This window comes from Molothrus ater, chromosome 17, assembly GCF_012460135.2.
Source record: "Molothrus ater isolate BHLD 08-10-18 breed brown headed cowbird chromosome 17, BPBGC_Mater_1.1, whole genome shotgun sequence".
Classification (NCBI taxonomy): Eukaryota; Metazoa; Chordata; class Aves; order Passeriformes; family Icteridae; genus Molothrus; species Molothrus ater.
The window spans coordinates 9,301,099-9,314,234 of record NC_050494.2 but is presented as its reverse complement, the minus strand read 5'-3'; the positions used below and the strand labels follow the sequence as shown (position 1 = coordinate 9,314,234).

Sequence of the window (13,136 nt, the reverse complement as noted above, 5' to 3'; positions counted from 1 at the left end):
TCTTCCAATATGTGTTTTGCACATTGCAGGCAGGGCTGGTTCATAGTGGTTTTTTTTTTTTTGGTCTACATTTGTTATTCAACAGAAAAATAAAGCACTCGATTGCTCACAAAAATCTCTCAGTGGAGTAGAAAAAAAAATTCTGCTTTTTTCAAGTAGAAGATTGAATTTTGAAACACTGAGTGTTGTACTTGTGATCCATCCTGCTCTTGCTGTGCAGCTGCTCATGACTGGTTTTGGCTTGATTTCATTTCAGAGGGATGAGGACACCTGCCCTACCTTGGCTCCCGCCTGTTCTTGCACTTCTGGGCGCCCAGGCTTGCCAGGACCCCCAGGGCCCCCTGTAAGTCCACCCTCCCACCCAGTGTACTGCAGGTGCTGCTCTTGCTTCATTTCATTTTTTTTGTGGCATGTTGGGCATTGGGTAACACTCCTGGGGCTCTGTGGGGTTTTAGAATCACAGAATCATTCAGGTTGGAAAATATCCTAAAGATCATTGAGTCCACCTGTTAATCAGGGCTGCCAAACCCAGCTCTGAACCATGTCCCCAAGAGCCACACCTACACTTTTAAATCCCTGCAGAAGTGGTGACTGCACCCCTGAGCAGCCTGTGCCAGGGCTTGACAACCCTTTTGGTGAAGTTTTATCCTCATGTCTAATCTAAACCTCCCCTGGTGCAACTTGAGGCCATTTCCTCTCATCCTAACTGAAGGAGCTTTTCTAGGGCAGGGCTGAGAGTTTCCCTTTGGGTTTTGGATGGTGATGAAGTGGGGAGATGGAGAGTTGGCAGTGCAACAGCTGCAGCTGGGAACAGGCTGAGCAGTGCCTGGTTCCACATTAATCCTCTTAGGAGAGGAGGACAGGTCACCCTCAGTGTCTGCAGAGATTTCATGGATTGGAGGCTCTGAAACTCTCTGTAAGTTTAAGGAAAAAACAACTCACCAAAGAAAAAAAAAATCTTCCTGTCTGGATCTATGTTAAATTGGAGCCAGTGAGTGTCTGTGTGGGTGGACAGTGTAAAGAGAAAGGGGAGACTTTGCTATCCTGACTGTCCCCAAAACTCTCTTTCTGTGTTCAGTGAATGTCACTTGCAAGAAAACCCTGAAGAAATGGGAGGGAAGAGAAAACAGCCATTACATATGCAGTGTGCTCAGGAAAAAGGGCATAAATTCTGCCCTGTCCCTTATGGATGCAGGAAAACTGTCATGGGCTTAAATCCCAGGAGAAAATATTCCTGTTAAATGCTAGGAAGCAGTTATAAAAAAAAATTGCTTTTTGAAAATCTGTGGAAGAATATTTGATTTGCACAAGCCAGCTGAAACCTGACAGCCTGTCCAGAGCACCTCAGCTCAACCACTCCAGGTGCTTTTCTCCTGGAAAATAACCATAAATGGAAACATTTGCCTCCTTTTTCTAGTGAAATGGTCTCAGATTACCTCCTGCACTGACCTGTGATTTAGCTGTGGGTTCAGTTCTATGCAAGGAGAGTGCCTCATTGCAGAGTAATTACTTGCTCATTCCGGTGGAAGTTTAATTAACAGCACACTCCACTGTCAGAGTTTGCTCCAATATCCTAAGTGCATAATTAGCAGCTTGCATTGCCCTGTGGTTTAAGCATCTCCACAGACAACTCTTTAAAGAGCAGGACTCTTTAAAGCATTAGAGGAAATCAGGTTTTGACACATAACCTCCTCCTCACACCACTGAACCCTTGGTAATTTGCTGCAGTTACAACAGCACTCACTGCTATTTTTAAAATTCCAGTTAGCAAGACATGTCCCACCTTGTATTTATCACTGTCCTTAATGAGTGTGTCTGACTAGATCCAGCTGGCTTCTGAAATGAGTTTCTGGGCACTTCTGAAAGCACCTTTCCCAAAGTTCCCTGCCTGTGCTTCTCAATTCAAATTGGTTTATTTTGGATTCAAGAATAGCCATGCTCAGATTAAGATGTCAAAAATTCACACAAAATGAGGTCATGCCAGGAGGCTGGTTCTTCTCCCTGCCCAGAGTTAGGCAGAGGCAGAGCTAAGCCAGGTCTCCCAGAGCCAGGTCTGTCCCTGATCTCAGTACTTGTCACTTCTCTGGGGTGGAGAGTGTAAAACCCAGCTGAGTTCCAGAGGAGTGCACATGTGAGCACCCCTCTTCTTCCTTCTCAAGTGTGTTCCCATGTGCATATGAGATGTTGTCTCAGCCTGGATCCACTCAGAGGGAGTTGGAGGGAGGTTAAACAGGTTGAAACTTCATCCCTCTCTGCTGGGAATAAGTGCTGTGTTCCCCATGCTGGTCATGGAGGGACTGGGCTGTTACTTTCATCTCCCCTTTCCCACATTTCCTGGACAACTCAATTAATTTTCTTCCTGCCTCTATTTGTTTTGAGCTCTGTGGGGCAGGAAACCTTTTTCAGTGTGGGGCAGGCAGTGAAGAGCACAGAGTTCTGTCCCCCAGGCTCCTGGTTACAGTGCAGTAAATGTGATGATGTTCTTTGTGTCCCACTGGCAGGGCAGCCCTGGGAGGAGAGGACCTCAGGGGGAGCAGGGGGAGCCAGGACCCAAGGTGAGTCCTTAGGCTGGAGATTATCTCCCTGCACCAAGCTGAGCCCAAGCAGAGTCCTGACAACACATAGAGGAGGATGGGATCACTTATTATTAATTAAATGCTCAGTTGGGCTTTGGAGATTGAGATGATGAACTGTACATGGTCAGCAGTGTCCTCTGAGAGCAGCTGTGCTGTGACAGGGTCAGGCTTTGTGCTGTGACAGATGCCCTGCCCTGGGGCAGAGCAGCATGAGGAGGGAGGCAGAGAGGGAACACAGCCCTGAGGTGGGCATGAGGAGTGGCTGGGTCTGAGTCCCCCAGCCCTGGGGACTGCAGCAAACCCTGGTGCAAGTGTTCACAGCTCCATAGATCAGCACAGGGCAGAGCCAGAGCACTCCACTGGTCCCATTTTGGGATGGCATCTGGGAAAGCAGCATGGCTGCAGGGGAAGGATTTGGGGGAAGGAATGAGAATGGACACAGATCTCAGAAATGGGCTAAGGAACGTTTCCCTTTGCTCCCTGACCACCTTGAATAACAGGAATCACTGCTTGGGAAGGTGAATTGGGCTCTGCAAAGCACCCTCTGCAGCTTTGCTGTCTGCTCTCATGAAAGATAGACCAAAGTCCTGGACCTAAACCACAAAGGCAGCTGAGGTTACAGTGCACCAACTCAATCTTGAATCCTGTGGATGCTTCATGCTGACCCAGGCTGTGCAGTGCAGCCCATGAGGAGAGCAGGCACCAGCCACTTCCTTCCCTTATGATTTTCCTTGTCTTTGGTTTCAGGGCGAGCCAGGCCCCCCTGGACAAGTGGGACCAGCAGGTCCCAGTGGCCAGCAAGGCTCTCCAGGCTCCCAAGGAATCACAGTTCAGGGCCCTGTGGTATGTGACCTCTTCCATTGCCTTTTTTTTTTTGTCACTCACTCTTCCCAGCTAGAACCTGTCAGAAATGGGTGTCAGTGCTGTGATTTATGTGTTTACATCACCCTCACCAGCAGCTGAACAGCTGCAGAGGGAGAGATGACAATCAGTGGGTTTGTGCTGACAAGGCCCTGCACTTCATTATTGTGGCCAAAGCCTGCTTTTGTCCAGACTCCCCTTAATGGGCTTTTATTTCCAGCAGCCCAGTGGGGTCCCTTCCAACTCAGGATATCCTATGAATATTCAGGCATTTCTCTTTCCAGTGATCATCATTGCTTGGCAGGGAGTAGTGGCAAGGGCTGCCACATATCTGGGATGGCAGAATCCCTGTGCACATGCTGTGGCTGTAAATTACCCTGGAACACTGCAGGGAGCAGGAACAACCTGGGATATGCATGTGGAGCAGCAGGATGCTCTTTGCCTTAAATGGTTCTGCCACACACCCAACTGTGTGCTTCTGTTTTAATCCAAGGGGCCACCAGGAATTAAAGGAGAGAAAGGAGACACTGGAATCCCTGGCATGCAGGTAATGGTAAACACCACTCCTTCTACTTGTCCCAAAGATTTGCCCCCTTTTCTTTTTCTTTTTCTTTTCTTTTTCTTTTTCTTTTTCTTTTTCTTTTTCTTTTTCTTTTTCTTTTTCTTTTTCTTTTTCTTTTTCTTTTTCTTTTTCTTTTTCTTTTTCTTTTTCTTTTTCTTTTTCTTTTTCTTTTTCTTTTTCTTTTCTTTCCTTTTCCTTTCCTTTTCCTTTTCCTTTTTCTTTTTCTTTTTCTTTTCTTCTGATTAACTACTTTAAGCAAGTCTGAAAAGTTGTTGCTCTTGTCTGCTTGTGAACTGTCATTTTGGAATGCCATCACTTTCCCAAGGAAACTGAGTCACCTGGTGTAAGGGAGATAGACCTATCTGGAAGCTGGATATGATGGAATTAAAGCTGGGTTAACAGTCTTTGCTCAATGTAATGAATAACTCTCTCTCTTCTTTGACCTTTCTCTTCTGTCCTCTGTTCCAAGATGGATTAGGGCAGTGATAATCAGATGCTGACTTTACCCAGCATTTCTGATTTACAGGGAATTCCTGGTGTGCAGGGAGCTCCAGGCAGGGACGGACTTCAAGGTGCAAAGGTAAAACACCTCACCCCTGAGGTTTTATGCATGGGTGCCTAAAAATCCCAGCAGAGACCCAAAACATCCCAGTGCACTCAGTGCAGAAGTGAACGGTCCTTTCACAAAGCCAGAGGGATTGGGGGAAAAAATGGGATCATTTCAGGTTTGGCCAAATTTGAGCAGATACTGCCCTTCTTGCTGCTCGACAGACGCTTCTCTTACCCATCTTTAGCCAGTTCCTGCTAAAAGCAGCACATGGAAAAGCACCTCACTGTTGATGAGGTCTCAGAATCCCTTTGTCAGTAAATGCCTGGATTTGGCTTTGCAGGGGGTGAGGGGACTCGAAGGCACAGCTGGGCCTCCAGGACCTCCTGGACCGAGGGTGAGTACTCCCTGTGAGCGATGCACTCTGAAATCTGTTCCATTTTATGCTTTCACCTGGAAGTGTCAGGGCAAACCTCCTTCCCAGGGTACCACAGGGAACACCTGGCACATGGTGCAGGTGCTCCCTTTCCCTGCCACTCTCAAGTGTAAGAAGAAAATCCTTGGCTTGCTCTGGCCAAGTCCTGAGGAAGCTTCATCCCAGCCAGGAGATTCTTATTGTGCTGTTTTCACTTTCCTGACACTGCTCTTTTCCAACTGCTGGTTGAGTTGGAGAGGATTTGGCTTGTTGGACTGAAATCAGCAGGAGCTGGAGGATGCAGGCAGAGTGAAAGGTTCCCCCCCACATCACTGCCAGTATCTGCTGCCAGGGCTGGATGTGGATGGGTGTGCTTGCAGGGCAGCAGAACTTTAGGATCTGTTGATTCACACCTCCTAATTGGAAGGCACCACAGGAACACTTCGTTTTACTTGTGAAATTGAACCAAATTTGGGGTTAGTTGATGGCTGGTGGACCTGATAGTTACTGATTCTCACAATTGAATCTCACAGCTGAGTCTCACTGCTGAATTATAAGGAATTTGGCAGTGGTTGTGCTAAGTTATTTATAGGAGCCAAGGTTGAATTATGCTCATAACTTTGACTTGTTCATCCTGGGAATATGTGGAGCTGGCAGCATTGAGCCTCAGCTTTTTAAATATGAGGAAAGCACTGTCACCTCCAGAGCAGGCTCTGAAAGCTGCTCTGGTGCTGCCTTGAAAACTTTTCTCATTTTCACTGTTCAGAAAAGTTGCTAATATCTACTGAATTCAAACGTAATAGCTGGAAAATTCTAAAACAAAGTATTTCTGCTAGTTGGTTTTGGCTGATTTTTTTCTTCCCTTTATGGCTCCAAAAGGCACAGAAAGCTCACAAAGAGGAGATGACCACAGAAGGCACTTCCACTCTCTAGGCTGCTGTTGATGTTGTTAAGTATTAGAGGCCAGCACAGGTTTTAAAGGAAAAAGAAAACCACGTGGCATTGGGAGGCTGAAGAAGAGGGTTGTGCTCCAGGCTATGTCTAAATCTGAATGTATAATGGAAGATCAAAAAGCCTGTAGGGTATAAACTGCACTGCAGTTTGTTGGCAAAACTCAGCTTTGCTGGCTTGGCCATAATTGAGATGGTGATGGGAAGTGATGTGAGCATGACTCACACACAATGAGCTTTAAACAGTGGGCTCGTGGCTGGACAGGAAACTTAAGGCTACTATTCCCTTGCTTGAGTCCTCTAAACTCCCACCAGGGGTGCCCCTGGAGCCCTTGAACAGAAACAGAAAGTTAGGGAATAACTGGGTTGTTAATCTGTAATGTCTGCAGGGTTTCCAAGGAGCCACAGGCACCCGAGGCAGCAGTGGTGAGAAGGGACCTCCAGGTGATGTTGGGCCAACAGTAAGTTTCTGCTTTTGGGTCTCAAAGAAGGCCAAGACATGGAATAACTGACTGGGAATGAGCTGTTCCCACAGCAGCTCTGCCTCAGAGTCTGAAGAATGGTTCAAATTCACACTCATCCTTCTTAAGGAGATGTCTGGGCATTCAAAGCCCAGGCTACTGATCTGTTGATAAAGCATTCAACAAATCCCACCTCCCTTCACCCTCTGCAGATTCACAGAATTGCTACACAAAATTTAAACAGATTTCTGGTGTAAGATTCTAGAATAAAGCAAGAAAGTCACTCCTGAGCTGGACCAGCCAGCCTTGGGCTTGTAGGTGAAACCACAGATCTAAATGTCACAGGTATTTCTTCTCCTCAGATGTTGAAAACCACCTGTCCTGCTGGGAAATCTGTTCTTAGAGTGCATCTGAGAAATTTCTGCATCCCTCTTGATAGTGCTTATCCCACTGCTCCAGTTACTGATTTATTACTCTTTTATTTAAAAACAAAGTGTTTGAGTATGAGTTTATCCTTTTAAGTATGGACTTAAAGCTCTTACAATCACTGCCATGAGGTCAAGGAAACAACAAGAGTGTGAGAAACAATCATTGTGCTCCCACTAATGCAACCCACACCCCCAGTGAATTTATTTGTTTGTTTGTTTTCTGTTCTTCCTTTCCTTAGACTGCTTTATTTTTATTTTTTTTTCTATAGGGGCTGCCAGGTCCCAAAGGAGAAAGAGGAGAGAAAGTGAGTTTTTCTGATGCTGGGTGACACTGTCAGTGCATCATACCCTCAAAAGAGTGGGTGTTATAACCTGAATTGCAACTTTTACTTACAATTATGAGACAAACCTCTCCAGTGTTGGTTCTACCTATTGCTTGTTTCCTTTCACCTGCACAGGCTGGGCTGCTGGGGGATAAATAATCCCACAGCAGTCAGGAGCTCCTTAGTATCACCTGTAGTAATGAAGCAGAAATGTCAAATGCAAATCCATTCTTTGCTGAGAAGGGAAAAACCAAACCCACTTGGCTCCACTTTGTTCTGGTTTAATGTGTTGCAAAAGGGGACTCGTTTGTCATAATCATTGTCCATGCCCCAGCACAGACCTTGGCAGCCAGGACATCCACACTACCTTGGAAGGTTCTTTTGTTGGGAAAAGTTTTTCAAGTTTTTCTCATCCTGACTCCTGGTTAAATCAAACTGCCATGACTTTCTAGGAGTCATTGCCAAGAGCGACTTCTGCAAATTTTTCTTCAGACAGGGATGAGGTGCTTTTGTCTCAAGTTAATGCTTCAGAATTATAATTTTCAAGAGCATTTTCCTTCCAATCCCACATCTCTGTGATCCAGCCAGAGATGTATGCTTTATAATCAGTTCTGGAAGCAGGTGCATTAGGTATGAATTTTCACAGTCAGTGTTTATTTTTAAGCAGGTTTTTGCATTTTAATTGCTTTTCCCTACTTTACTAAAACTTTCTGAAGGGCCTATAATATATGATTTATTCAAAATACAGTCAGAATCAATATTCATGGAAGATGGAGTCAAAGATAGGAAGTTGTAATATCTGATCATACTAAATGTTTTACATATCACAGAACACTGAGTTATAGACTTAGCATCTTTTCTGATAAAATTTGAGGGTGAAATTTGCTCTCCCTTTTTTGGTAATTATTTAGATTCGGTCTGGGCCTTTTGATGTGCAGGAGAAAAGCAATTATTGATGTTTCCAATTCCAATTTTCTGGTTTCAGAGCTTCTTGATAAATAAATAGAGCTGCATTTCACAGTAATTAATATCTCTAGAACTCAAGCTGAGAAAATGAATGGGCTGAAAGCTATCATGCATTATGAGATTGATCCTTTCTAAAAGATATTGATACTTCAATTTTTTCATAATTTAAAAAAAATGCTTCCTTTTAGGGGGAACCACAGTCTTTAGCCACCATTTACCAGCTCGTTAGCCAGGCCTGTGAGAGATGATCCAGAGTGAGTAAAACCAACCCAGCTCCTGAGTCTGCTCATGTGGTGATGGGACAAGGGGGAATGGCTTTAAGCTGAAGGATTGGCTTTATGTTAGATATGAAATTGTTCCCTGTGAGGGTGGGGAGGCCCTGGCACAGAGAAGCTGTGGCTGCCCCATCCCTGGAGGTGTTCAAAGCCAGGTTGGGCAGGGCTTGGAGCAACCGGGGATAGTGGAAGGTGTCCCTGTTCATGGCAGGGGGTGGAACAAGATGAGCTTTAAGGTCTCTTCCAACCCAAACCATCTGTGATTCTATGATCCTATGACTCTCCAGAAGTGGAAAACCAGAGGAGAGACAGCCTGAAGCTGTAGTGATCCCAGCAGCTCCACCACCCTGTGCCCTGCTGAGCCCCACCACCAGCACATGTCCCATCTCAGGCTCTAAGCGCTACTTTGGCTTTATCGGGTGGCATTAGCACAGAAAAGACCTGCAAAATATTTATTTGCAAACCCCTTTGGTGTTTTGCAAAGCCTCCTTTATTTCTTAAATGGAAAAGCTTGAAACTAATTTGATAGAAATTATTCTTTCAGCAATATGTGCTGATTCCTCCCGAGACAAGGCAGGTTTGTAAATCTCCTGTGCTGTGATGTGCAGAGAGAAGCAGTGCCTTGCCCAAGGTCAGGCAGCAAAGTCATCACTCAGCTGCCCATCTTCATCTTCTGCCTTTCTCAGTTTGGACTGACAGCTTTTTAGCACTAGCTGATCATTCTAAGTACCTTTTTAGACAAAATCCTTTGATTTTTATCTCTCTTCTAAATTTCCCAGCCAAGGAAATGTTTATTTTCTCTCTTGCCTTCTCAGCTCATGTGTTGAAATTTGATTCATTCATACATGAGCATGCAAGGAAGCCAGTTCCCATCTGGGAGGAAAGGTTAAAACCAGGAGAACCAGGACCACCAGGTCCTCCAGGCCCACCTGGGAACAGTGGAGAAAGAGGAGAAAATGGCAGCCCTGGACAGCCAGGCAAAGATGGGTATCCAGGAGAGAGAGGTATGGACAGAAGTGTTCATATGCATTTTTCACTGCATCTTTGGTACTTTAACTAAACATCTCAGTGCCTCAAGCAGTGTTGTATAGATAATCCATGATATTGTCTCATTTTATTGCTGTTTTCCCTTTGGATTTCTCCATTCTAGAAAGAGACACCGATATTATAAATCTCAACAAGTAGGGAGAAGCCAGATGCAGCCCACTCTATTTTCAAGCTTTGAATGGAAGGAAAGGCCATTTTAGCCTACCATTTGTAGGTTTGAGGGGGATGGAGAGTTTAATTGTAGTGGGCAGGAGGCTTTTTCTACAACAAAACAGTTATTTGGCTAAAGACATGGTGGTGGAACAGATCAGCTTTGGGCAGAAATGAGGAGCATTGGAAAACACTGATGGAAGGAATGAGGCAGCTGAAGCAATCTTCAAAGGGGAAGTAAGTTTCTGGAGCAGTGGTTTCACAGTGAAAGACTCAGACATAACTAAAGAAATAGATTAATATGATCTCAGAAGTGGCCTCAGTTATTGCACATAAATGAGTGAAAGGTGGGAAGATGTTTTGCTTGGATTTGCAGCCAACGTTTGTCAGTGGTTCAAGTAATTGTCTGTCAAAATAAAAAGAAAACCATTGGTTTCAGCAGTGTCCTAATACCTCAGAGTAACTGGAAATATTCTGTTTAACTCCTTCCTCCTGCAGTAGTCAGCCTTAGCTGGTATCTGCAGAGCTCACCAAAATGTCACTTCAGAGAGAAGGGAGTAACAACAGATTTTTCCAGCCTGTCAAGCAGGAGAGGGCAGAAGATGGATCTTAGTGAAAAACCACCTGAAGGACATGGCTGATCAAAATACTTTCATCTTAAAACAATGAAAAATCATATTTGTCAAAATGTACCTGTTTTCTCTGAGAGGTACTAGTTTCACAAGTAATTTAACAGGAAAATATCAATCCTGGCTAACCAGCACCTGGTCAAAGAGACAGCTCAGCTTTGTGATTTGTTTGATCCACGTGAAGAGCACAGAGGTGGACCTGACCCTCAGGCTGGTGCAGTAACAATATTGCTATGAATTTCTCTGTGAAAAATGTTCATTCCCACCCCTTTGGGGCTGCAAATCTTTGCTGCTTGGATCAAAGAAATCAGTGCCCTGCTGGTCAGAGCAAGAGTAGGTGCCCAGGCTGAATGAAAGCAAATAGATGTTTCTCAGTGCTGCCAAGGGTTGTGACTCCTCTTGGACTCATGGAGAGACTGCAGGAGCCTCAATTCAAAGTGAAATTTGCCATACAGTGAAGCAACACTTATCTGTTATCTGTGAATAGGTGCCCCAGGGCCCAAAGGAGAGAAAGGGATGTCTGGAGCCAGCGAGGAAGGGAGCCAAGGACCCAGAGGCAGAACAGGTAGAGTGACCCCAACTTCTATCTATTGATCCAGCAAGGCCATGTGATGGCCACCAGCTCTCAGATTCAAAGCATCATCCAGCTGAAGGACCTCTGTGGTGGGGTTGGACTCACCTTCCCACCACAGCCCTGTTGGCAGCATCCTCAATGGTTTCCTCTCCGCTAAAATGCAAGAGATTACTCCAGGCACCTTCTTCCCTCTGGTACCCATTCCCAGGGGGTGCTGTGTTTTGAGGACATGAGACCCACCCAGGGAGTTTTAATTTTGCTGCCTTTTTGCATGCAAGACCAGATGCTTGGGGGATAGAAGGTCTGAAAATTCAGCTCGTGGAACGTAAGGGTTTGTGAGTAATCTGTGAGGATTTGGTGTACTCCTCCACCCTGATCCCTGCTCTTGGGACCTGTGGGAAGTTTGCCACTGGCATAACAAACCAGGCACTGTCAAGAGAGTGTGGTCAAACACATTCTGCTTCATTTAATTGTCCACAGTTGAGATGTAAAGACACTAACCCCAATGACTCTGGGATGGATCCTGGGGTTAAGGTGATTCTATGCATTAACATTTAGGTGGATTTGGGGTTCTCATAACCAGGCTCCATTTTTAGCCAAGCTGCACACCCTTAAGGTCAAGAATACTGGAATTCAGGTATTGGGATCCAGAACAGGTTTTCCAACAGGCAGGTCCTGTTTATCCACCAAAATGAGGAAACTATGCTCAGAAAATTATCTGCCATGCAGGATGGAGGAAAATACAGCAGAGGTATTACACTGCTAAGGCAGATGTGCTGCAGCTTTCTGTGCTTCTCCTTCTGCAGGCCCACCAGGAGAAGTTGTGCAGGGGAAACCAGGTCCCAAGGGTTTCCCAGGGAATGCTGGTCCTCCAGGTTTCCCTGGTGCCAGAGGGCAGCCTGGGCAGCCTGGGCAGCCCGGGCGCTGTGACATCTCTGGGTGTTATGAGGCTGATAGAAGAGGTAAGTCTTGACTATGGCAGTGCAAAGTGATGATTTTATGGCTGGTCTCTGGTTGCTTCTTTTGAGCCAGCAGAGACCTCTGATGATCCTTCAGGCACCATCAGTCCTGCAAAGCCTCCTCTGCAGAGCAGTCAGGGTGATTCCCATGCAACCCACGTGGATAAAAGCCAGCGCCATGGGCTGCTCCTCAGCTGTCCTTCATGGATTAACACATAATGCAGCACTAGTCAAGCAGGTGGGGAGGGATCATGGGGGATCAGTTCTTCATGTCCCCAGCAACGTTTCCATGGGGGATGGAGAGAGGGACAATTCCTCAGTTCCTACATTTGCATTTCATGGAGGCTCACTGGGACAAAGGCCTGGGTGATGAAGAAATTCGCTGGCACGGAACAAAAGGTTTACAAGGGAAAGGAATTAATTCTGTGCTATTCCTTCTCAGGCCCTGACACTGATTTATTCATTTGCTCAGTGGCCTCATCCTTTCCACACACAGATTTTGTCCCCTGATGGCTGGGGTGGAGGCAGCTGAAGACATCGCTTTTCCCTGGAAATCTCTGGAAGAAAACTCCACAACTCCAAAAGAAGCAGCAAACCAAACAGCAGATGTGTTATGTTTTTTTAATGCCCCATCATTTCTGTATGGACAAGTCAATCAAACTCCACAGCCACAGCCTGTGTCTGGCTGAGCTGTCTGCACAACTGCAGTGCTCAAACTCACTTCCCACAGCAAGAAAAAGGCACAGCTGGACACTCAGGCTGACAGACTTGTAAGAAAAAGAAATACTGTATTGAAATGCTCAGAAATAACAGATAATTTCTGCCCATTTGTCTGCTTGTGGTTTCTTATTGTCAGTTGTTGTTCCGTGTCCCCAGCACAGAGAAAAGCAGCACCTCATAACCAAAGAAGCAAATCCACTGGAGCACAGCTGCATTTTCTGCTGGCTGCCAAGGTAACAAAGTCTAGCACCATCTTGGCTGTTTCTGCTCTTGGCAGAATGCTGATGGTTTCCTTGCTGGGGTGTTCTGTACACAAACACTGCAGCCAGAGATCACCTCACTGTGATGTGACAAACCACTGTTCAACTCTCCTGGGGCTTGGTAACTCGGGCAAAGCCTTACATGAGTCACAACCCTGTGCTGAGAGGAGCTGGAGATTAACCTGCTGCTTTTGCCATGTCTCCCTCCTGCAGGCTGAGAAGCTACTTTGCATTATATCAGGCGGAATATTGAACAGCTCTGAGTCTGGCTTTTACCCATATAACATGGAGATAATTGTTGTGTTACACCCCCCTTCCTTGCCATCAGCTGAGATGTGTTTGCAACAAACCATGCAGATACTCATAAAAATGTTCCCCCTTCTTTGCAATCACTGCTTCAGGCTGGGCTGGAGCATTGCCTGTAACCTGCCCC

General features: G+C 45.8%; 1 protein-coding gene across 1 annotated transcript in view; it reads left to right on the top strand.

The window, feature by feature from the left end:
- The window catches only part of COL20A1 (collagen type XX alpha 1 chain), a 49,312-nt gene extending 36,855 nt beyond the window's left edge, over positions 1 to 12,457 (top strand). The window contains 13 exon segments of the mRNA XM_036395636.2: positions 257 to 343; positions 2,502 to 2,555; positions 3,324 to 3,419; positions 3,931 to 3,984; positions 4,526 to 4,579; positions 4,890 to 4,943; positions 6,301 to 6,372; positions 7,070 to 7,105; positions 8,278 to 8,347; positions 9,180 to 9,368; positions 10,678 to 10,755; positions 11,571 to 11,726; positions 12,220 to 12,457. Of these exon segments, the coding sequence (XP_036251529.1) occupies positions 257 to 343; positions 2,502 to 2,555; positions 3,324 to 3,419; positions 3,931 to 3,984; positions 4,526 to 4,579; positions 4,890 to 4,943; positions 6,301 to 6,372; positions 7,070 to 7,105; positions 8,278 to 8,347; positions 9,180 to 9,368; positions 10,678 to 10,755; positions 11,571 to 11,726; positions 12,220 to 12,233 (1,014 nt within the window). The 3' untranslated portion in view covers positions 12,234 to 12,457.
- The last annotated feature ends 679 nt before the right edge of the window (positions 12,458 to 13,136 follow it).